Source organism: Erinaceus europaeus, chromosome 5, assembly GCF_950295315.1.
Source record: "Erinaceus europaeus chromosome 5, mEriEur2.1, whole genome shotgun sequence".
Classification (NCBI taxonomy): Eukaryota; Metazoa; Chordata; class Mammalia; order Eulipotyphla; family Erinaceidae; genus Erinaceus; species Erinaceus europaeus.
The window spans coordinates 18,949,484-18,973,928 of record NC_080166.1 but is presented as its reverse complement, the minus strand read 5'-3'; the positions used below and the strand labels follow the sequence as shown (position 1 = coordinate 18,973,928).

General features: G+C 50.7%; 1 protein-coding gene and 1 long non-coding RNA gene across 4 annotated transcripts in view; both read left to right on the top strand.

Moving 5' to 3' along the window:
- LOC132538593 (uncharacterized) overlaps window positions 1-24,445 on the top strand; it is a 71,323-nt gene that overhangs the window by 35,134 nt on the left and 11,744 nt on the right. The gene's annotated exons all lie outside the window — the stretch shown is intronic.
- Window positions 1-24,445, top strand: part of MARCHF6 (membrane associated ring-CH-type finger 6) — a 59,151-nt gene that overhangs the window by 24,467 nt on the left and 10,239 nt on the right. The window contains exons 6-22 of one of the 3 annotated variants that reach the window (XM_060191176.1): window positions 373-541; window positions 1,692-1,884; window positions 3,524-3,585; window positions 4,395-4,427; window positions 4,557-4,608; window positions 6,283-6,341; window positions 7,524-7,604; window positions 8,148-8,216; window positions 8,300-8,374; window positions 10,855-10,989; window positions 12,962-13,081; window positions 15,867-15,967; window positions 16,577-16,621; window positions 18,260-18,397; window positions 19,769-19,973; window positions 20,727-20,796; window positions 24,168-24,328. In XM_060191176.1, the coding sequence (XP_060047159.1) occupies window positions 373-541; window positions 1,692-1,884; window positions 3,524-3,585; window positions 4,395-4,427; window positions 4,557-4,608; window positions 6,283-6,341; window positions 7,524-7,604; window positions 8,148-8,216; window positions 8,300-8,374; window positions 10,855-10,989; window positions 12,962-13,081; window positions 15,867-15,967; window positions 16,577-16,621; window positions 18,260-18,397; window positions 19,769-19,973; window positions 20,727-20,796; window positions 24,168-24,328 (1,768 nt within the window). Of the gene's footprint in view, window positions 1-372; window positions 542-1,691; window positions 1,885-3,523; window positions 3,586-4,394; window positions 4,428-4,556; window positions 4,609-6,282; window positions 6,342-7,523; window positions 7,605-8,147; window positions 8,217-8,299; window positions 8,375-10,854; window positions 10,990-12,961; window positions 13,082-15,866; window positions 15,968-16,576; window positions 16,622-18,259; window positions 18,398-19,768; window positions 19,974-20,726; window positions 20,797-24,167; window positions 24,350-24,445 lie in introns of all 3 variants that reach the window. The other 2 variants (XM_060191175.1, XM_060191177.1) reach the window with 2 other exon arrangements.

Sequence of the window (24,445 nt, the reverse complement as noted above, 5' to 3'; positions counted from 1 at the left end):
TTCTGTTCCTTTGTGTGGGCTTGTGGAGTTGTGTATGGATAAAGATGTCCTTACATTCAGGGCTGGGCCTTTGACAGCAGCGTGGCCATTTGTGGTTTGTTTTCCTTGCTGCCTTCAGGTTTCTCAGAGAAGCTCAGGGTAACTCCTTTCTGCTGCAGTTCTGAAGTTGTTCTTCACCTCTTTGAGCCATTCCGCCAGCTTTTTACCACAGGCAGATAGATCTTCACCACCCTCAGAGATGATTCTTTCCAGGGAGCTGTTGGTCCACCCAGAAAACTGTAGCTCTCTTCTGATCGCCTGTTCTGCGTTTGTGCTGTCAGATGAAATGCTGTCACCTGTGGTTCCTCAGTTCTGAGTGTCTTTCTCTACCAGGGACAACCTGCTGGCAGACTGTCTGCAGGGCTGCTTTGTGGTGACGTGCACGCTGTGTGCGTTCATCAGCCTGGTGTGGCTGCGGGAGCAGATCGTTCACGGGGGAGCCCCCATCTGGCTGGAGCACGCGGCCCAGCCCTTCAACGCAGCGGGGCAACACCAGAATGAGGTGATTGGCCATGGGCGAGGGCGGCCTTCTCCCGTTTGTACCCAGGCCCTGAGCTCCTGGCACGGCAAAGCAGGCTCAGAGGGGTTGAAACCTTTCCAGGAGTTTTCTGGGGAGCCTGGGGGCACCGTCAGGGCTGCACTGGGGCTCTTGACCCCCCTGGTTGGCAGTTGCTCGGCGCTGACCTAGAGGTTTAGTTGTACACCTGGTGAGCATTCCTGCCGTGCCGGGACCTGGGCACAGCCCTCGGTGCACACCCATGGGTGTCCAGGGGACTGCTTGCCCCTGGGAGCCTGTGGGTGAGGGGCCTCTGGCAAGTGTAAACTCTTGACGAGCCACGTCATGCTGGAAGCAAGAGCGTCTTCTGGAAGTACCCAGCCAGGAGGATGCAGTAAGCAGTGACTCTAAACCACTTTCACTGCATGGGAGGGAACCAGAGAGAGAACAGGCTTGGCAGATGCCACGTCAGGGGTCAAACCCAGCTCCTTACTCAGGGAAGTCCTGCACTCTATCTGTTAGACTATTGATGTCTCAGGTTCAGTCCCCAGCCTCTGTTTGTCTCTCTCCCCTTTCTCTCATAAGTAAGTCAATGCATAGATAAATTAATGAATAAAGAAAACAATTTGTTCTTTTCTCAGAGTCTGCCAGTGAAGTTAGGATTGGTGTTAGCCAGATCTATTAAGTGATTCCCCCCCCCCCCTTTTTAAGTGTTTTTTTTTTTGGAGACGGAAATTGAAAAAGCGCTAAAGAGAGACGGCTGTGGCACTGCTTCGCTGCTTGCGTAGCTCCCCTGCTACAAGTGGGAACCAGCGGCTCAAACCCGAGTTCTGGTGTACTGCACACAGCTGGGTGCTCACCACCCAGCCCGTCAGCTCATTTTCTGTGGCGCTTTGTGAGGCGCTAGCCTTGGTGTGCTGAGTGGGTAGGTGTGCAGGGAGGAGTGAGTTTGCATTCTGATACGCCACAGTCATCCAGAAATTGGATGCGTTGACAGAAGATGACTCTGAGAAGGCCCTTTTGCCTTTAAAAAAAAAAGAATTATTGGAGCTTGTGTTTGCTGGGCTAGTTCGTTTGTTGTAGAAAGGAGGGCGTGATTTGGTACAGGACCAAACAGCCACATTAGCTGTGTCTCTGGAGCCTTCCGTCATTTCAGGCCCCAGCGGGCGGAAATGGTGCTGAAAACGCTGCCCCCGACCAGCCTGCCAACCCCCCAGCTGAGAACGCCGTGGTGGGGGAGAACCCAGATGCTCAGGATGACCAGGGGGAGGACGAGGAGGAGGACAACGAGGAGGACGACGACGACGGAGGAGCCGAGGACGCAGCTGACGCCAACAACGGGGCCCAAGGTAAGGTGTGCAGGCCTGGGGCTGTGGGCGACTCACCACGGGCCAGTCCCAGCCCGCACTGGGGGCTAGACCTGGGGATCCCAGACTCCGAGCTTCTCTCTCTCAGCTGTTTTGTGCCTTTTCTTTTCACTCATGCATCCATAGACAGATACTTGTTTTTCTCTGGGAAGCAGGGCACACTTTGTGTTTTAAAATCCGGCTAAATTTATACAGGCTGTAACACGTTTTTTAAGTTGGTATAGGCCCTAGTTTAAACAAAACAAAACAAAACAAAAATTCTGACACAGGTTAGCCGTTGCCATTTACCACATCTGTCGAGTCATAGCAGCTTGTCAGAGAATTCCTGGCTGTGCCCAGTAGGCCAGGTGCCACCCAGAGACAGCACGCACTTGCTGCCCAGCGGAGTCACTCAGATGTGGACACTGACGGCCCTGCTCTGCTGTCCCGACCTGCCACCTCCTTTCCCCTTTGGCTCCTGAGACTCCTGTCAGGGTCTCTGGGGCCACTTGGTGTTGCTGAGAATGGTCTCCTGTGAGCGAGCTCCCTGTCTTCCTGGAGTTCCCAGTCTAGTGCAGACATCAGAACACCCAAGCAAGCACTTTTATCCTTCTGTTTTGTGGTGGCTGTTGTGCAGGTTGTTCTAACCATTCTACTGGGGAGAGTCCTGTTTTAAATATACTCTGAGCATCTCTGAGTAAGTGGTGTCCGCTGAGAGGGGGAGGGAGTGAGTTGCATCATGGGAGCCAGGGGCCTCTGCTTAGGCGAGCACGTGTGTGGAGACTCCGGGATGCAGCCTGCTGCCTCCCTAGTGCCGACCACCATTCCTCCTCTCGGTGTGCTGCAGTCACTCACTTACTTGTCTCCTTTGTCCCTGCCTCGGTGTTTCGCCATGGAGCGTTTGGGATGCTCTCCTGCCTTGAGGGTCCCAGTGGCGAGGGTGAAGAACAAGTGAAGAACAAAGTAAAACCCTGGCTTCGCATTCCTCTTGGAGGATGTGATCCCTGCTTGCCTCTCAGACAGTGTCTTTGAAAAGATTGATTTTATTTTTGATGAGCGAGGCCACAGCCCTGCTCATCTTCCTTATGGTGGTGCTGAGAATTGAACTTGAGACTTGGGAGCCTCAGCTGTGAAAGTCTTTTAAAGAACCATTATGCTGTTTTTCTAGCACTCATACAGTCTCTTCTCACTCCTCCTCCTCCTCCTCCTCCTCCTCCACCACCACCACCACCACCACCACCACCACCACCACCACCACCACCACCACCATCTTCTCTTGTGCCTGGGCTTCCTTATGTTTCTCAGATCCTTAGATCCAGTCCAGACTCAGGACTCTTGATCCCTGTCTCTTGCACGAGCTTATTTATCTCCTTTCTAGCTCTCATCAGGCTAGAGTCGCCTTTGTCACTTAGGTGTTCTGATTCATTGTTGAACAAGCACATGAGTGCTCAGCATGGGGGGAAAAAGTGTCTTCTTGACAGCAGCCTATGAAACAGCACACCCAAACAGCGTATGCTACTGTTGGGCCGTTGGAAAAGTCACGCCATGTTCTTCTGTGCGAAAATGTTTCGTGACTTTTCTGACAACCTCCTGTCGATGAGTTCAGTTCCACCAGTGGCCTTCACCTGCCTTCTGCTTCTAGATGACATGAACTGGAATGCTCTGGAGTGGGACCGAGCTGCAGAGGAGCTGACGTGGGAGAGAGTAAGACGCCTTTCTGTCGGTTACCCTGGGTTTCGGTTGGAGTCTGTATCTTAAGGTTTGGCACAGTGAGGTGCACACGCCCTTCTGAACTTAACATTTGATGGAAAGTCACTGGAACTTTAGCTTCTAGAGAAAATCGATGCATCACTTGTGGTGGAAATAAGGCACAGTTTCATTGGTGGTTTCCTGTCTTCTGGTCTTTACTACAAACTTGGTTCTCCTTGGGGAATGTTTGACTTGTAAACTTTGGGACAGTGAAGTCACAGTTCCTCTGAGGCTTCAGCTGGCAGCAGTACAGTCGCCTAGTGGAGTTTTGGACGGTTTCACACATAATTAAAAATTACTGATTTACTTATTTTTAAAATTTTTTTGGGAAGATTAATGTTTTACAGTCAACAGTAAATACAATAGTTTGTACATGCATAACATTCCCCAGTTTTTCATATAACAAGACAACCCCCACTGGGTCCTCTGCCATCCTGTGATTTACTTATTTTTAGTTTTGTTTACCAGAGCACTGTTCACCTCTGGCTAATGGTGGTGTGGGGGATTGAACCTGGGACTTTGAGGCTCAGGCATGAGAGTCTCTTTCCATAACCATTATGCTGTCTACCCCCCGCCCCCCGTAAAAAACCTTAGATGGGATCATTTTGTATTTGTGATCATGATATGGAATAAGGAGACCTAAAACGAAAAACTCAAAGATGGGGAAATAGTCGCTGAGATTGAGGTATTGGAAGGAGAATGCACTTTTTAACAAAAAAAAAATATCCTAGTCTATCTGAATTAATGCGTATCATTTTCTTTAGATGCTAGGACTTGATGGATCACTTGTTTTTCTTGTAAGTAAAGCTAAAGTTTCTTATCTGGTAGAACTGTGACTATTCATTTTTAATGATTCAGTAATTTCAGAGGCTAAGTAGAGTGAGCCGTGTCAGAGAGTAACTGTCTTCCTACCTCTCCTTCTCCAGGAACACGTCTTCTGGGTGGTGTCTCTAAATACACTGTTCATTCTTGTTTTTGGTAAGTGGATTTATGCATTTCTTTATGGAACAGTGACGAGCTTGCGTGTTTTTCTGTTTTCAGTTGGGGGACTTACTGGTTCATAGCGTGGTTGCAGACTCCTGGGCAGACTTTCTTATCTCACCGTGGCAGGTGCCTGGGAGCCACTCCCTCCACCTTGGTCCTTTTCCACCACCGTGGTGATACGTGCGCTTTACCCGGTGTGCCGCCGCCTGCCCCCTTCCCCACCATAGCCCGGAGTCCTCTGCCTTAATGTGGTGTTCTCGTCCCAGTCCGGGGTCTCCTTTGTGTTTCCCTTTCTGTCCATGAGTGAGGTCATCCCATGTTCTTCCTTCTCTTTCTGGCTGACCTCACTTCACAGGATTCCTTCTGGCTCCAGCCAGGAGGACGTAGAGAACCCTGCTTCTGTTGTGCATGTACACCATGAGTCTCTCAGCCACTCAGCTGCTGTTGGACACCTTAGTTTTTGTGTTTAATGACAGGACTGTCTGTGTGAGACAGTTTTAGGCTGGAGGACCCCAGATACGCCCATGGTTCCTTTTCTGAGAAGCACCAACTGAAGCCACCCACCACTGAGTTTAGACAAGAACACTGTGCCCCATCTTGGCGTTCCCTGTGCTGACGACAGTCTGTTGTGTCTCTTCCCCCTGCCGAGGGATCGTGTTTCCCTCGGTCCCAGTCCCGACCCAGACCTCCCTGGCCACTGGCTGGGGAGCTGTAACCAGAGCCAGATGTGGGCTTGAATGTGAGTTCCCCTCAGGCCCACGTCCAGCAAATGCATTCTCCCTTGCAGACGCTTTCCCAGGGAGCAACAGGCGAGGCAGGATCAGAGGCCAGGCCAGCTCGCCGCAAGTGCCTTGTGGTCAGCGTGGCCGCTACCCCGCTCCTTGGCTGCCTGACTTCCCCTGCGACCGACCGTCAGAGCAGAGGTTCAGCTGCAGCCCGAGTGGGGCGGAGCCTTCACTGGCCATACTCCGCCTCACGTGTGTGCGCTTCCCCCTTTCTCCTGGTCCAAGGCCTCTCACTGGCTTTGTTTCCCCTTTATAACAGGGGTGGGGGAGCCTTGCTCTACTCACGGCCTTTTGGATATTTGTTCCATCATGTGCAGGCCATGCAAAGATACCAACTGAAAACTGGCACTTGAATCTGCCTCTCTCCACTCTGCAGACATGTCTTCATGACCGAGTATGCATGTCTACAGCTTTTTACTTTAGGGAAGATAGAAAAATATGCCTCCTCTCATGCTACCACCAGATTGCCCACTAGCCATATGTATTTTAAGGTCCCTTGAATTAGTCACTGGAGATGGGGTGCATATGATGTGCATGGCAGACCAGATGGAATCAGATTGTCAGCCTCGTGCATCTTAACAAACGCCACACCTGACTGTGTTCAGCCATATTAAAACCACCTGACGGGATTTTTACGTTGTTACTGATGTGACTTTATTCTCTTCTGGAATAAATCGTGATAGATGTCTTGTTGGGGGCAGTGCTCTGACGTGATTTTGATGTTATTACTGTATCATCTTATGGAGTAAATTGTGATGTCTTGTTGGGGCAGTGTTCTCTTCAGCCATTCCTGCAGTTCACAACTAAACATCCTGACTGCAGACATAAATCAACAGCGGCCAGAGCTCGTGTTTTCACTGGGTTTTTTTTCTTTCCCTTGTAGCCTTTTGTCCCTACCACATCGGTCACTTCTCCCTTGTTGGCCTGGGGTTCGAAGAGCACGTGAGTATACTCTCTCACCAACCTACCTGCCTTGAGTAATTACCCACAGATTTGATATCCGTAGAGTGCGTGAGCCACTTGTAAAGTGCCCTTTGCTTCGCGGTCTCTGTTGCAGAGGAGCAGCTGTCCGGCAGGGTCTCTTGGTCAGTACCTGACAGTGACCCAAGACACCGCGGGCCCTGCAGCCTGCGAAGGCAGCTGTGTGCTGAGCCCCTGGGGGTAGGGCACCTAGACGTGGGGGACAGTCGGGTGGCTTGCCTGCAGGCCGCTTCTCCACCTGTTCCAGTGACTTGGGGCCGTCTGTCCCCCCTTCTCCCCAGATGTCCTGGGATGAACTGAGGAAAGTAACAGTGCTGCTCCCTCTGGACAAGGGCTGCTTTGTCTTAGAATGAGGACCAGCAGCCGTTTCTAAACATTGCTGTAGTCTCGCTATCTTAGCACTGTTTCTCGGTGGGAGAGGAACATTTGGATGGACAGCTGCTACTCTGTGGTACAGGTGTGCGACTGCTTAACCTCGGGCGGAGCGCTGGCTCTGGAGCAGTCTGCTGTTTGTGCACGTGAGATATGGAGAGACCGCCGCCCCTGCAGTGGTCTGGCAGGGCAGCACAGAGGCGCTCAGTGCTTAGCATCCTCAGTGTCTAGGCGTGCACCCTCACAGCTCAGTGCAAGAACTGGCAAGGCTCACATCAATGCCCTGAGGAATCTGGCTTTCCAGATGACTGCCATTTGCTCCCTGAACTTCAGGAGTCCAAAAACGAAAAAAACAAAAAACAAAAAAGCCAGGCAGTACTGGTCACTATCCCAACTCTTTTGTAAGAGACTAGAGCAGCCAGGAAACAGACAGACTGATGCTCGAGTAGAAGGAAGGAAGGGTGGCCAGGGTGTGGGGTGCCCAGCCTGGCTGCTGGGCTGGGCTCTCACCTCTCGGCTCTCGGCAGGCTGTTGTGTTATGTCAACTCCCACACTTTTTTTTTCCTCTCGGTATAGTTCAGTTCACCCTGTTACCATATCTGCTTGAATGAAGTGTGCTTTGTTTCCCCCCCTTGTGGCATGTGGCAGTCAGTGGAGGCGGCTGTGGAGAAACACGGCCCGAAGGCAGCTTTGCGGCTCCTTCACAGCTTGCACGGCCGGGACGCTGGGCTGTAGGCCAGGGGGTGAAACTGACTTTTCTCCTCTTCCTAGGTCCAAGCATCTCATTTTGAAGGGCTGATCACAACCATCGTTGGGTACATACTTCTGGCCATCACACTGATAATCTGTCACGTATCCTTTGACGAGCCAGCGTGGGTGACTGGGAAGAAGTTAGTGACATAGCGCTGTCTCTTAGTGGAGGCTGGGTGAGTGTAGATGAGGCGTGGAGGAAGTGAGTTTTCTTTTTTTTTTTTCCTCCAGGGTTATTGCTGGGCTGGGTGCCTGCACCATGATTCTACCGCTCCTGGAGGCCATTTTTTTCCCCTTTTTGTTGCCCTAGTTGTTGCAGCCTCGTTGCGGTTATTATTGCCATTGTTTTGTTGTTGGATAGGACAGAGAGAAATGGAGAGAGGAAGGGAAGACAGAGAGAGAGGGGAGAGAAAGATAGACACCTGCAGACCTGCTTCACCGCCTGTGAAGCGACTCCCCTGCAGGTGGGGAGCCAGGGGCTCGAACCGGGATTCTCACACCGGTCCCTGCGCTTTGCGCCACGTGCGCTTAACCCACTGCGCCACCGCCCGACTCCCGGAAGTGAGTTTTCTAAGAGCCGCCTAGACTGTGCCACCTGCCTCACTGTACCCTTAAAGTCCTGTTTTCTTTGACCCGCTGCCGCAGGGCCTGGCCACCCTCGTTAAGTTTCACAGGTCTCGCCGCCTGCTGGGCGTCTGCTACATTGTCGTGAAGGTACTTGAAGCCAGGGGTGAGTCACAACTGGACATGATTCCTCCCCGCTCGGGTGGTACTGATGAGCTTTGTTTGAATCAAAGGTCTCCTTGCTGGTGGTAGTGGAGATTGGAGTGTTCCCCCTCATCTGCGGCTGGTGGCTGGACATCTGCTCACTGGTGAGTCTGTCCTCCCATAGCCCTGTCGCTTACAGACCCCCACGCAGGAGGCCTTCGGGAGGGTTCCAGATTTTATTGTGTTTATTGATGAGAAAAGGGAGAGGGAGAGGAGAAAGAACCGGACACCACTCTGGGACATGGGTTACTGGGGATTGAACTAAGGACCTCATGCTCAAGAGGCCAATGCTTCATCCACTGAGCCGCCTCCCAGACCACAGCAGAACCAGTATTTCACAAGTCACTTGTTCTGAAAAGGAACTACTTTGGAGACGTAATGGTGGTGCTTTTTTTTTTTTTTAAACTTTTTTCTTTGAAGCTTTGCACAAGTTTAGATGTTGGCACTTTGGTTTCTTTCAGATAACCACTGGAGAGTATCCTCTTGATTTACTTTTCTAAATTTTATGGTTATGCCAAGAGAGTGGATAAAAAGTGCAATCTGATAAGAAGGCTAACCACTTACTCTATAAGATGCCGTTTTATAATATTTTTTTTTCCTAATTTTTTTAAAATTATTTTTTATTTAAGAAAGGATAAATTAACAAAACCATAGGGTAGGAGGGGTACAACTCCACACAATTCCCACCACCCAATCTCCATATCCCATCCCCTCCCCTGATAGCTTTCCCATTCTCTATCCCTCTGGGAGCATGGACCCAGGGTCTTTGTGGGGTGCAGAAGGTGGAAGGTCTGGCTTCTGTAATTGCTTCCCCGCTGAACATGGGCGTTGACTGGTCTGTCCATACTCCCATTGTGCTTCTCTCTTTCCCTAGTAGGGTGGGTCTCTGGGGAAGCGGAGCTCCAGGACACATTGGTGGGGTCTTCAGTCCAGGGAAGCCTGGCCGACATCCTGATGGCATCTGGAACCTGGTGGCTGAAAAGAGAGTTAACATACAAAGCCAAATAAATTGTTGAGCAGTCATGGACCCAAAGGTTGGAATAGTGGAGAGGAAGTGTTGGGGGGGGTACTCACTGCAAACTCTAGTGTACTTCTGCTTTCAGGAATATATTTTGCACTAGTTTATGGATACGTGTGAATGTATGTATGCTCTCTCTCACAGAACCTGGTCTATATCTAGGTTTTGGGACTTTGTTAGAAAGTGAACCACCTGGGATGGAATTAGAGAATACTATGAAAGGAAAGGTCTCACCCGAGTAATGAAGCTGAAGGGTTGTCATTCCACACCTGAAGTCTCTGGACACAGTCTGAGCTGAAGCATGTTGAGGTGGCAATCGTGTTGATTAGGTTGCGATCGGCAGATGCAATATTATTTGATATGGATTGGGAGAGGCATGCGGGAAAGTGGGCCCTATCCTAAGGTTCCAGGACCGGGGGAAATATATGCTCTATAGTGGAGATGTGAGGTTCCTGCTGTCTTAGGGTTCAAAAAGACAATGGATAGTTAATGTTATCATCACATTATTTGGTAACTGGGTTAATTTTGAAAAGTCCTTTTGTTAGGGTTTGCTGTATAGTACCCAGTATCTTGTATATGGCTGTGCCATTGGTTGCTTCTGATCTACTTGGTCTAGGCTTTTGAGAGAGTCCGCATATCAAATACACAGCCTATATATTAAAAAGACTCAGTCTGTGTTTTTAAAACTTCGAGACATACAATTAATTTTCCCCCTCTCATATTAATTAACTAGTGATTTATATGACTACACTTTACTAGAAGTGTACAGAAACACCATTCCCACCACCAAAAGACTGTGTCCCATCCCACCCACCCACCCCCACCCCCACCCCCCACCGTCCCAGGAAGCAGCATGTCCACCCACAGGGTTTTTACTTTGGTGCCCTAGTTTTATAATCTTTAATGACTCTGAGAGGCTATCAGATTCTAGCTTTAGAAACAAATCAAATACTGTTTCTTAAAAATATTTATTTATTTATTTATTTATTCATTTATTCCCTTTTTGTTGCCCTTGTTGTTGTAGCCTTCTTGTGGTTATTGTTGTTGATGTTCGTTGCTGGATAGGACAGAGAGAAGTGGAGAGGGGTTAAGACAGAGGGGGAGAGAAAGACACCTGCAGGTCTGCTTCACCACTTGTGAAGCAACTTCCCTGCAGGTGGGAAGCCAGTGGCTCAAACTGGGATCCTTACGTCTGTCCTTGTGCTTTGTGCCAGGTGCGCTTAACCCACTGCGCCACCGCCGACTCCCTTCCTATATTGTTTTTGAGCTAACACTTTCTCCCATGTTTTACCATTGAAACTTGCCGTGAGTTCTCGTCACTATTTTAACCAGAAGCAGTCTTCCACAGAGTAACAGTCATACGCAAGCAGTAAACTGACAGGTTCTCATTCACCAAGCGATTTAGCGGCCTTCCTTACCTTTGAACGTCTGGGATGTATCCAGTCTCAGCTCACTAATGTTCCGCTGGCTCCAAGCAGTGGCCCTGGGAGGACCGGAGTTGCCCACAGCCACCTGTTCTCTTCCTGGGAGGCGAGGTCTGGCTCAACTGTCCCGTCTTCCGTGTAGGAAATGTTTGATGCTACTCTGAAGGACCGAGAGCTGAGCTTCCAGTCTGCTCCGGGCACCACCATGTTCCTGCACTGGCTGGTGGGGATGGTGTACGTGTTCTACTTCGCCTCCTTCATCCTGCTGCTGCGAGAGGTGAGCTCTGCGGGGAGACACCCCCGCCCCGGACGAGAGGGCCCTTGCCGCCCGGAGCGTCCAGACTGCTAGTCTCCAGCCAGATGAGTAGAGTGAGCGAGAACATTCATCAGAGTGCTCGCTCTGCTGTGCCATTACTGTAGCCACCCTCTGATGCAAACTCTTGAAGTGTGTATGGCGAGCCTGGGGCTACAGGTGGGATTGCCCGAGGTCACAGGGTTACATGGTTAACGTGCAGACTGTGGTCTTGAGGCAGCCACCTAAAGCAGAGGACTGTGGTCAGGCCCCTAGGACCCCAGCCCCTCGGCTTTCCTACCCTGGTTTTCAAGAGGCCGCAGAAGCAGGCCAGCAGGTGGCTAGTCTGCGTCTCAGGCCCGCCCTTGTGGCGTAACCGGGAGCAGCAGACTACAGTTACCACTGGCGTATTCCCTGTGCCGTGTGTTGTGTTTCTCTTCCCACGCAGTGCTGCACACTCACTCTGTGTCCTGGGCAGTGAGTGGGGAGCAGAGTCACACCCCCACCTCCATTGCACCCCGGGAATACACTGAGGGACACGGTGGAGATAATACACTCTTCCACTCCAGTGTGGATGTCACACAGAACCTTTCTTTTGGAGACTCAAAAAGTTAAGGAGAGGACCAGGTCAAAAATGTTCTGCTGAACCAGAGTGTAAATTCTGTAGCTTCCATTCACAAATATGCTTCGTAATCTTTTCTTTGAAACAAATGATTGGCACTAGAGTTGAAGTATGGGGGTTGGGTGGTGGCACACTTGGTTGAGCGTGCATGTCACCGTGCACAAGGACCCCGGTTCAAGCTTCACCTGCATGCGTAAACTTTGTGAGTGGTGAGGCAGTCAGTGTTGCAGGTGTCTCTCTCTATCACCCCCTTCCCTCTTGATTTCTGGCTGTTCCTATCCAATAAATAAAATAAAGATAAAGAAGTATGATACTGTGTTTTTAAACACTGTAAGTGCATGTGACCTCTTAATTACATTGTTAAGGGACAGCTGTTTTATACTGAGTATTTATTCCCTTTGTGTCGGCGTGTATTGGGGTGCAGACGGCATCTCAGAGGTCATCCAGTGCCTTGTTAGGAAGGCAGAGAGTCTGGGCAGATGAGCTGTTTGACCCAGAGCAGCCCAGTGAGCTCAAATGGCTCTCGAATAATGACCAGACTCTGCCCAGACACTCGTGGGCTGTTGGTTTCTGCTGAGAAGAGGGAAGAGATGTCAGTAGCAAAATGCAGATCCTGAGAGCAGTGGTTTCCTTACCTAAGATAATTACTCTGGGGGGGTGTGAGACTGAGGCCAGACCTTCTGTGCTAGACATTGGTGAAGTGCAGCCCAGTCCTGTCAGCCGGTGGAATAGGGATAGACATTTCTAAAGACGTTTACCCCCACCTAGCACATCTGGATTTCTTATCAGATTGCACTTACATTTTTTCCCCTTTGATCGATTAAAAACACCAGAGGGCATCAACCCGGACAAAATAACATTTATTCATTTATTATTTTTGCTGTGTTTTAAAGGAATCTTTTTCTCAGAGGAGCCATGAGTTTTCTGGGGACCATTAAAAAATATATATTTATTTATTCCCTTTTGTTGCCCTTGTTGTTTTATTGTTGTAGTTATTGATGCCGTTGTTGTTGGATAGGACAGAGAGATGGAGAGAGGAGAGGGGAAGACAGAGGGGGAGAGAAAGACAGACACCTGCAGGTGGGGAGCCGGGGGCTCGAACTGTGATCCTTAGGCCGGTCCTTGCACTTCACACCACATGCGCTTAACCCACTGCACTACCGCCCGACTCCCTGACTTTGTGCTAATGTTTCATATACTGTACAGATCGTGAAGACATCAATACGTATTTATAGTTGGGGGCACATAGAATGTTAGTGGAGAGTGTGGTGTGGAGCTATGCGCCCCATGTAATCGTGCAGGCTGTTACTAAGTTACTGCTGTGTATATTTGCAGGTGCTTCGACCCGGTGTCTTATGGTTTCTAAGGAATTTGAATGACCCAGATTTTAATCCAGTGCAAGAAATGATCCACTTACCAATTTATAGGCATCTCCGAAGATTTATTTTGTCTGTGGTAAGCTTGCCTTTTGTGGGGGTTTGCTTTTTTGGGGGAGCCGGGGGCTTGAACCTGGATCCTTACGCTGGTCCTTGCGCTTTGCGCCATGTGCGCTTAACCCACTGCGCTACTGCCCGACTCCCCTGGAGGCTAATTTCCCCCCCTTTTGTTGCCCTTGTTGTTTATTGTTTATTGTTGTTAGATAGGACAGAGAGGAAATGGGAGAGAAGTAGAGAGAGGAGGGGAAGACAACGAGGGGAGAGAGAACTGGGGGCTAGAACCGGGATCCTTTCTCTTTGCACCATGTGCCCTTAACCCACTGTATTACCTCCAATCCCCTGGGGGTTTGCTTTTATTTTTGAAGTAAAGTCTATACTATTTTTTAGTGCCAGACTAGCCTGAGGGTGTTTCTTCCCAGGCATGTGCTCTCTGGGTTGGAGAGAATTTGACCGGAGCCAACCTAGGCTGCTGCTTACGCAGCAACACGGAGAGGAACCAGGAACTCTCGTGTCTGAGCGGGAACGCAATGCAGTGTTTTATTGATCAGAAAAACCTGCCCTTAGAAATTGAAAAACAAGATCAGAAAAGAAAACACAAGTAGAACCTGAAATGGAATTGGCATATCGCACCAAAGTAAAAGACTCTGGGGTGGGTGGGTAGGGAGAATACAGGTCCATGAAGGATGATAAATGACATAGTGGGGGTTGTATTGTTAAATGGGAAACTGGGGAATGTTATGCATGTACAAACTATTGTATTTACTGTTGAATGTAAAGCATTAATTCCCCTAAAATAAATAAATTTAAAAAAGAAAAGAAAAAGAAAAACCTGCCCTTTATATCTTCTGAGACAGAAGTGGCAGGTGGGGCAGGGTGTGTGGGGCGGGAGGAAATGGCTAGGAGAGGCGGTGGAGAGAAGGAAAAGTGCGCGAAGGTAGCAAGCTTCCATCTAAGCTGTGGGGATTAAACCAGTGCCCTGCAGGCAGGGCGGGTCTCAGACAAAACAGTGGTTATGTAAATAGACCACAGTGTTTAAGCAGTGCAGGGTGTCTGGCCTAAGGACCAGCGCTTTAGATGTCGGGGAGTAACTTGAATAACAATATATGCTTTTCTAAATCTGGATGTTTTCCCTTTGATAAAATACATAGAGTGATGTGTTCTGGTTCTTCAGTATTTTAATCGATTGCCAAGCTATAAATCTCTGAGTTACCTTTAATTTGCATGAAACAGGCAGTATAGATTTGTTTGTAACTTTTCTTTTTTTATTTGCCAGAGCACCATTGTGCTCTGGCTTGTGGTGATATGGGGGATTGAACATGGGACTTTGGAGACTCAGACACAGATTCTCTTTGCATAATTATTATGCTGTCTCCCTGTTCTGTTTAGAATTCCTAAATTAGGCACTTTTTATTTTTTATTCAATTTTTGAGAGGACAGAGATATTGGAAGGAAGGGGAGATAGTGGAGAGAGAAAAAGAGACCCCTGCAGCACTGCTTCACTGTTTGTGAAGTGTCCCCCTGCATGTGGGGGCTGGGGCTTGAACCTGGGTCCTTGCACATTGTAGTATGTTTGCAACCAGGTGCGTCACCACCTGTCTATCTAGTTACATCTAAGCTTTTACAAAATACAATTCTGAAAGCTTTGGTGGTGTTTATAGCCGGGGTCATGTCTTCACTAGAGCACTACCCCGACCCATGTAGTGCTGGGGATTGAAGCCAAGACCTCATGGTCTCGTGCGTGAATGTTGTGCCGCCTGCCAGCCGCTTGGTGCAAGCCCTCATACCTGTGACTGGGCGCTTACGTTCCAGGTGCTTCTGATTCTTGGGAGATTCGGACTCTGAAACACCAAGCAGAGTGTGGCTTGTGTTTGAGGTCTTGTGTCCTAGAGAATTAATAAGAGGGAGAAGAGGAAGAAGAAACAAGAAAAGGGAAGTCGGGTGGTGGTGCAGCGGATTAAGCGCACGTGGAGCAAAGTGCAATGCAAGGACCGGTGTAAGGATCCCGGTTCGAGCCCCCGACTCCCTGCAGGGGAGTCGCTTCACAAGCAGTGAAGCAGGTCTGCGGGTGTCTTTCTCTCCCCCTCTGTCTTCCCCGACTCTCTCTGTTTCTCTCTGTCCTATCCAACGACAACATCAATAACAACAACAATAAGAACTACAACAATAAAACAACAAGGGCAACCAAAGGGAAGAAATAAATATTAATAATAAAAAAAGAAGAAGAAGAAGCAGGAGAAGAAGATGCCCAGCGGTAGCGCACCTGGTCGAGTGCACATGTTCCCATGCTCAGGGGTCCGGGTTCCGGCCCCTGGCTCCCCACCTGTAAGGGGGATGCTTCACGAGTGATGAGGCAGGTTTGAAGGTGTCTATCTTTCTCTCTCTCGCTCTGTCTCCCTCACCCCTCTCAATTTCTCTCTGTCCTGTCCAATAAAATAAAAACAAGGTGGGGGGGGGGCAGGGGAGAGGCGCCGCTGACCGAAGAGCAGTCTGTATTGTTACTTATATTTATTTGTTTATTTGTTTGTTTGTTGTATAGAGCCAGCCAGAAATCAAGAGAGTAGAGGGAGATAGAGAGGGAAAGACACCTACAGCCCTGCTTCACCACTTGCAAAGCTTTCCCTCTGCTCATGGGAACTGGGGACTCAAACCTGGGTCCTTGGTGTGTTGTACCACGGGCTCTCAAACAGGCGTGCCGCCACCTAGCCCCCCGAGTGCAGTCTTTGTACAGAGAGGTTCGCCTGCAGCCTGCGGCCAGCTCTCCTGGCACTCGGTCATGGACGCCCACGTCCTCACTGTCCCTGCAGATCGTGTTTGGCTCCATTGTGCTTCTGATGCTGTGGCTGCCTATTCGCATCATCAAGAGCCTGCTGCCCAGTTTCCTTCCTTACAACGTCATGCTCTACAGGTACGCTGCTGAACGCACTGGCCTTTTAAACAGCGTAGCTCTGGCAGGGATTTGCTTCTCAGAATACATGCATTTCAGATAGTTACTTTGAAGAGCTGTTTAGAGTCATGTATGCTTTGTGCCAGGCTCTAGAGCCCGTGAAATGAATGGAGTAGTTACGGGTTTTTCTGGGGGTGGGTGGGAAGGTTGAGTTATTTATTAAGAGAGAAGGGTGGGGGAATTAAGAGGGAGAGAGAGAGAGCGCGAGTAGTCTTGCTCTGGCATACCCATACCGTGGTGCTGAGGACTGAACCTGTAACTTGTGGGGTCTCAGTCATGCACAGTGTTGCTGTGACAGACGGGGCTGGTTCCCTGGTGCAGTGACGTTTTCCACAGGAAGACGGACTCACTGCCCAGGAAGGGCAGCCTGCTTTCTCCGAGCTCTGAAATGTTTACCTAGCCAGTGAGCATGTAGCGTTTCAAAAGGTGCTCATGAGAAATAGCCACAGTGCTCATAAGTCTAGATAAAAAGTAGGAGGAGTGCTTATAGATGAAAAGTTGTTATTATTATTTTTTTTACTTCAAAACTCAAGCCACTTGGAAACCCAGTCTCTACCACTTCTTTTTCAGCTACTTGCATTATCCCTTCAGTCACCTAAACCAGAAAGCTACCAAGCAAGTTGGATTTCTTCTTCCAATTTACTTCTGATTAGTCTTTATATTTTGTTAATTCTAATTCTTCAAGATTCTTAGCTAATCCAACTCGATCCTCCCATCCCCCGTCTTAGTTTAGACCTCCCTCTTGTTCTCCATTTGTGATCCATCCTTAACACCCCTGCCCATCCTCCATCTCTGTGGTGACACATGAGCCATTTAGTGACCGGCGGGGGGGGGGGGGGGGGGGGCGTCTCCCTGCATGGTCCCCCAGCCTCTGGTCCCAGCCTGTCTGACTTGAATGCCGCTCTCAGCCGCGCTCAGCCTCCATCCCGTCTCCATTAACCCCGGCTCTTCGTGTCTCGCCCTGTGTGTTGGGACCCACTCCTCCAGTGTCTGCCCTGCACAGTCTGCTGTCTTCCCCGTGCTCCCCATATCCCAGAGCAAGGATTTACTCTGGGAGTTCTGCCCTCTCCAGAGCAAATCATCACTCCTCTCTTAGGTATCGGGGTCAGTTCATAATGAAATCCAGGAAGCACAGGGTCTGGCCTTACATGCTGGTGGGAGAGGCCCCCTTTGGCAGTCAGTTATGCCTAGAAGTTCAGTGATGTTTCTTTGCTCTGTTGGAGTGTCTGAGCTTACGCTTCCACGGAGCGTGTCTGAAGGCTGGTACACACAGTTTGCATGTGGCAGTTATCTATCCCTTTACTCTGCGCTAGCGATAGGACGGTGGTCAGGACAGAATACGGATTTCTGTCCTTGTGGAACTTTAGTTGCAGTGAAGGAGAGGGCTCCTAACATGGACTAAATACGTAGGGAGTCCAAAGGTTCTGACTCCAGTGAGGGAAAAGCGAAGTGGAGAGCGAGTGGCTTGGGGCTTGCTTACAGCCCAGAGCTGCGTGGGGAGCCAGCCACGAGCCAGGGGAGTTGGCAGAGGAGGAAGAAAGTGTATGAAGGCAGCCTTTTTCTTTTCTTTTTCTTTTTTAAGATTTTGAGAGCATGGCTTTACACACGTGTGTGTGTGTGTGTGTCCGGCTCTGTGCTGCCCACCAAGACTCCTGTGCTGTCCTATCACATGGAAGCCTCGTGGAAGGGGCTCTTTATTTTTTTGCTTACTTTTTTTTTTTTTTTTTTTTTAAGATTTATTAATCTTATTTGACAGGACGGAGAGAGAGATTGAGAGGGGAATGGCAAAATAGAGTGGAGAAGAGAGAGACACCCACAACACTGCTTCACCACTTGTGAAGCTTCCCCCCTGCAGATGGGAACCAGGGGCTTGAACCTGGGTCCTTGTGCCTGGTACCATGTGCACTCAATAGGTGTGCCACCCCGCAGCCCCCTTCAAGGGTGCTGTGTTAAACCACGTGGGGGGCACATGAGGGTGAGAGGCGAGAGGCCAGAGCACGGGCCCCTCATTGCTCTCCAGCTGTGGAGGTGAAGCGGGGCGGGGCAGTGCCAGGAGGCGTGTGGAGAGAGGACAGGCGCCCAACCCTGGGCTTTCATAGCCCGGAGGCCATCGGCCACCCCTGTGGGGAGTTTGGCCGGACTCAGGGAAGGGGAGAGAGGCAGTGCAGACAGGGTGCTCCTTCAGTCCCTCCATCTCGCTGTCGCCCCCCGCAGAATTCACATTATAAGTTACACTCTCTGTGACTGTCTTAGCGATGCTCCGGTGAGTGAGCTGTCCCTGGAGCTGCTTCTGCTTCAGGTTGTCTTGCCAGCGCTGCTGGAGCAGGGCCACACACGCCAGTGGCTGAAGGGACTCGTGCGCGCCTGGACAGTGACGGCGGGCTACCTGTTGTGAGTACCCCGGGGTGCGGGTGGGCGCCCTTGAGGACCTTGCAGAGAAAGGACAGCCGCAGCCACGCAGGAGAACATCCCCGCCACTGGGGGAACTCAGTGGCGCCTGCAGGGCTGTGGGTGCTTGTTCTAAAGAGTGCCCACCCTTTTCTGGAGAACGCTGAGGTCTGCTGCCAGCCCGGAGTCCTCATGTCATTACCCAGCAGTGCTGTGAGAGCAGTCTCTTTGCCCTCACTACTGTACAAGGCCTGGCCTGGTGAGTGAGCCTCACACAGGGCTGCGCTCGGATGTGTGGCATGTCATATTCCCCCCACACCCCCCCATTTTGTTTCTTTCTATTTTTTTCATTTTTATTGATTTAATAATGATCGACAGGACTGTAGGATAAGAGGGGTACAATTCCACACAGTCCCCACCTCCAGAGTTCCATACCCCATCCCCTCCATTGGAAGCTTCCCTGTTCTTTATTCCTCTGGGAATATGGGCCCAGGATCATTATGGGGTGCAGAAGGTGAGAATTCTGGCTTCTGTAACTGCTTCTCCGCTGGACATGGGCGTTGGCAGGTGGGGCGTTGGCCCCCAGCCTGAGCCTGTCTTTCCCAGTGCACCCCTGCCCCCCGTTTATATATTCCACGCACTGACTCTCCCTTGCTGTGGTTTCTTTAGAAAGTTTGACTCTAAGCACAGTGAGAGCAGGTCTCCAAGCGCCTCGCTGACCAGGATCACTGAATCCTCAGGGCTGTAGTGAGGCCACACTACTTGAGGACCTGCTGTCCTCTCTTCATTTGCGCTTAACTAGGTGCGCCACCGCCTGGCCCCTTGTCCTCATTTAAGAGTTGAATCTTTTATGATTCTTTTTTTTTTTTTTTAATGTGTAAGTGGCTTCCCGTGGACATCTTACTGTGAGAATATGGATTTGTTTCTCTGATCACCTCACCCGTGCCTCTGCCTCATGCGCATGTGAGAGAGAGAGAGAGAGACGGAGGGAGGGAGGGAGGGAGTCAGTCGGCCAGCAGACACAGTTGCCATCGATAGAAGACACAAGCTCTTGATTTCCCTGCTGGAGGTGACCACGTGTGGGCAGTACCTTGCTCTGGCTGAGGGAGCTCTCCGGCCGCGCTGTTCCTTGTGTTCAGTTTCTGATTTCTTTTCACACCCTGGCTGCAGGGAAGCATAAGAGGCGGGACTGTGGGTATCCTGTGGGGGCGGGGGGGGGTTTAAAAGCCAGCTGAGTACTGTGCTTAGGTCGGCCTGAGCAGGTGCCACCTGGCAGCTCTCTCCCGGGGGCGGGGGGGGGGGGGGGGCTGGTCTCGAGTCTGCTGTCCAGTCCTGACCGAAAGCAAGCCTCTTCACTGCGTGATTTCCGTCCAGGGATCTTCATTCCTACCTGCTGGGTGACCAGGAGGAGAGCGACAACAGTGCGAACCAGCAGGCCGACAACAACCAGCACGCGCGGAACAACAACGCCTTCCCTGTGGTGGGGGAGGGCCTGCACGCCGCCCACCAGGCCATCCTCCAGCAGGGTGGGCCTGTCGGCTTCCAGCCTTATCGCCGACCGCTGCACTTTCCTCTCAGGGTGGGTACCGGGCCACCCGGCCTCAGCAGTCTAGCCGCTTCCACTTCAGGGCTGTACTAGAGCCGGCTGCTGTCGCTGGTGTGGGGCCGGCTCAGCGTGTGACCCCCCGGGCACGGGCGGGTGGAGTGAGGTGACCTGTAACTGATGCTTTCAGAGCAATGAAGGGACGCAGTTCACTTAGTCGTTCTGACTCCCGGCCAGCTGTTCAGAGATGCCCAGCGGGGCCTAACTGGTGCACTGCAGAGGAATGTCTTCTGGGGCTGCACGGTGGGGCGCCAGGTCGAACGCTCACATTACCGTGTGTAAGGACCTGGGTTCGAGCTCCCACTCCTGCGGGGGGGAAGCTTCACGAGTGGTGAAGTAGAGCTGCAGGTGTCTCTGTCTCTCTGTATCTCCCTCATCCCTCTCAGCGTCTGTCTCTGAAATAAAGTGGATAGAAAAAGGAAGAAAGGGAAACAGAAGGGGGTGGTGGTTTGATGGCGAGTGAAATGTGCTGACACCGATGGGGGGGTGCAGACATATCACAGTGATGGTCCCGGTGAACCAGTGTGCCCAACAAGGTGACGCTGGCCAGGGGAGAAAGTGATCACGGGGAACTGTGTCTGCAGTGGGACCGTCTTTTCCGTGGGAGGGAAGGGGCCTACTGGTACCCGGACCTGGGAATACCAGTTTCTGGCTCCTGGGAGGAGGCAGTATTTCTCCAGAGCGCGTGTGCTGGGCCCAGGGCGTCACAGAGCCCTCGTCTGCTTGCAGATATTCCTGCTGATTGTCTTCATGTGCGTCACCCTGCTGATCGCCAGCCTCATCTGCCTGACCCTGCCAGGTAGGGACGCGTCCCGGCTCCTGGGCTGCTCGGCGGAGGGAGTGGTGGTAGTGGTGGTGGTGGCCGTCTTTCAGCAGCTGTGCTCTGGGAGTCGTTTAAGATTGAAGAAGGTTCACTTAGGAGCCCCCACCTTTATTGGACTTAGTTGGTGCGACAGGGGACAGACAGGTTCAAGATGTAACTTGGGAGTCGCCGGCCCTGGTCACGTGGTCTTCACTCAGTCACCAGGGACGCAGTTTAGCCGAGGGCTTGTTCTACCCCTAGGCGCCCTTCCTGGAGTCATCTGTGGCTCCAGTTCTTTGCAGCTGCTCTTGGTGTTTTCTTTCCTCTGTGGTTTCAGTCTGCACATGTCCGGGGGACTTTGCTTCCCTCGACCAGAAGTGGTCACGGATGCTGACCACTGCTCCACGCCACGGGGAGAAACTTTGGGCAGACAGGTGCTCTGTCACCCCTCCGGAGGTGGGAGCGGTCGTGTTGGCCCCAGAGTGGCAAAATCAGTGGCGGCCCCCAGCCCCCGCCCCCAGTTTAGACTCACTGAGCCCCATGGACCTGCTGGAATGGCGAGTCGAAGTGGTGGGGTGGTAAGTGCTGGCTCAGAGCGTTTAAGTACTCGGAGCTTTCTGTGAGGACAAACCGAGGAGCAGCAGCTAGAGAGATGAATTTTACGTCAGGTTCCAGAAGATGAGAGCATTATTTTCTGATCTTTAGGAATTGTAATTTTACTTTAGACTGCTAAAATGAGGGGTTTTTAATTAAAAAAATTTTTTTTTTTTTTGCATAATGATATTTGAACTTTAGAACATTGCTCCTAAGCCCTGGAGTCCTCGTGCCACAGCTGATCTTTGTGAATACCACACCAGAGTCTAGTTCACCGCTGAGCACAAAGTGGCAGGACCTGTTGCCTTGCAAACTTGGTTCTTGAGCTGTGGGTGGTTCTCACATTTGTGGCTTTGTGATCAGGTACATTTTTGTACTAGTTGGCCAAAGAAAGGAACCTAGTTTTAGTATTTGAGTTGGAAACTGTAGATAGTTTGATTAATTAAATATTTCCTTGTTGATTCACTCCACCATCTAGTAGAAGGACACATGGTGAACCCTAGACACGGCTGATGGTCCAGGACGCCTTTCCCTGTAGGCCTTTCTGGAGCTGTGACTGAACAGCTGCTGGCCCTCCAGAGACTCAACCTGCTGGCCCTGGCCACTCACTGATCTTTGATCAGGAGGATGGAGAGTGTGGGATAGGAAAAAAAAAAAAGAAAAACGCTATGACTTTTCCGAGAGCCTGATATTTTGTGCAGCTACAAAGAAGTACTTGGATCCCTGCCTCCTGGCTTCTAAAACTTGACGGTTGAGCAGGTTTATCTTACGGTAGCTTGTGGTTTAGGCAGTGGCCCACAGCTGAGCTCTGTCGTGCAGACACAGAACACAGACTGAGCCTCCACCTTGTGTGAGCTGGGTTGGGTAAGGTTCCGCTGACGGCTCTTGTTTTCTTAATGTTCACATTGGCAGTAGCGACACTGGGTGAGCTCAAGAGGATTAGTAAGAAAAGGCACCAGCGTGTCCCTCAGCCCAGTTGCTAGCTCCTTTAGGGATTCAGAAATGCCGAACGCGTAGGTCGTTAGCAGAACAGTCCAGTGACAGATGGAATGGGATTCAGACCTTTGTTTTCTGCACCTTGCTTGATCAAGAGGTAGCTGTGTAAACATACACATGGTCTTAGAGCCTGGGAGAGTTTCATGGGTACATTGGAGACTTTATTTGGAATCACTTCTTGTGTGTGAAGCAATCCCTTAGACGATTCTCAGATCTCCTTCTTAGGTTTCAATATATTTAGATCTTTTTTATAGGTCTGACTTAATTCTTATTTTTATTTACTTACTTATGCCTCCAGGGTTATTGCTGGGGCTCGGGGCCAGCACTACATATACATCCACTGCTCCTGGAGGCCCTTTTCCTCCTTTTTCTATTGGATAGAACAGAGAGAAATTGAGAGGGGAGGGGAAGATAGACACTTGCAGACCTGCTTCACTATTTGTGAAGCGACCCCCCTCCCCCGTAAGTGGGGACCCGGGGGCTTGAACTGGCATCCTTGCCGGGTCCTTTTGTTCTGTACTATGTGCACTTAACCCTGTGCTCCACCGCCTGGACCCCTTAATTTTTCTTTCTTTTTTTTTTTTCCAAAGATTTATATTTATTTATTTTTCCCTTTTGTTGCCCTTTTTTTATTATTGTTGTAGTTATTGTTATTGATGTCGTCATTGTTAGGACAGAGAGAAATGGAGAGAGGAAGGGAAGACGGGGAGAGAAAGACAGACACCTGCAGACCTGCTTCACTGCCTGTGAAGCGACTCCCCTGCAGGTGGGGAGCCGGCGGCTTGAACCGGGATCCTTCTGCCGGTCCTTGCGCTTTGCGCCACATGCGGTTACCCCGCTGCGCTACCGCCCGACTCCCTATTTAGATCTTCTTAAGTGACTTTTACAAAAATGATGTATTTCCCTTGTTATTGTAGTTTGAGATATTTTTGTGCCCGCTCTTTGATTTTAAAAAGCTTAGTTTTCTCTCTTGATGAATGAACCAGTTGGGGAGAACAAAGTCAGATTTTGTGACCTTCCTAAATTGTAAAGGATCCACAGCACAAACACAGGACTAGAAAATAACTTGTCCGGGGCCTGGACGGTAGCGTAGTGGGTTAAGTGCACATGTTGCAAAACGCAAGGACCGGCATAAGGATCCCGGTTCGAGCCCCTGGCTCCCCACCTGTAGGGGAGTCGCTTCACAGGCCGTGAAGCAGGTCTGCAGGTGTCTATCTTTCTCTCCCCCTCTCTCTCTCTGTCTTCCCCTCCTCTCTCCATTTCTCTCCGTCCTATCCAGCAACAATGAGAGCAATAACAATAACAACAACAACGATAAACAAGGGCAACAAAAGGGAAAAATAGCCTACAGGAGCAGCGGAGTGCAATAACCTAGTGCAGGCAATAACCCTGGAGACAAAAAAAAAAAGAAAATAACTTGTTCGTGCTTGTCCGGTGTATGCCTTAGCCGCCGCGCCACCTCCCAGACCGCAGTCTAGTGTATGCCTAACGGTTTGGTTGGGGTGGTTGTGAGGAAGGCACTGGCCTCCGTAAGCCTCTTCAGTCCCCAGAGCGTAAATGCGGATGTGGCAGCTCGCACTGCCTCTCCCGGGAAGGCTTATCCACGGGGACCTGGGGGGTGGGTCATGTCTCAAATGTCCAAGTGGACTTCTTAGTGTAGGTGGGACTTAGTTTATGCAGGCTGGAGTGCCTGCCGTGCAAATAGTAGTGGAGACTGGCCTCCAGGACCGCTCTGTGCACGGCCGCATGGCTCATCCCTCGGCCTCTTCTGTTTTCAGTGTTTGCTGGCCGTTGGCTCATGTCCTTTTGGACGGGGACCGCCAAAATCCATGAGCTCTACACTGCCGCCTGTGGGCTGTACGTCTGCTGGCTGACCGTCAGGGCAGTGACCGTGCTGGTGGCCTGGATGCCCCAGGGACGCAGAGTGATCTTCCAGAAGGTGAAAGAGTGGTCCCTCATGGTAGGTGGTCGTCACTATAGAGCCTGTTGCTAGACTTAGCATTGAGGAGTGCCCTGGCTAGTGTGAAAGGCGAGTCGGTGGTAGCCGCTATCATTA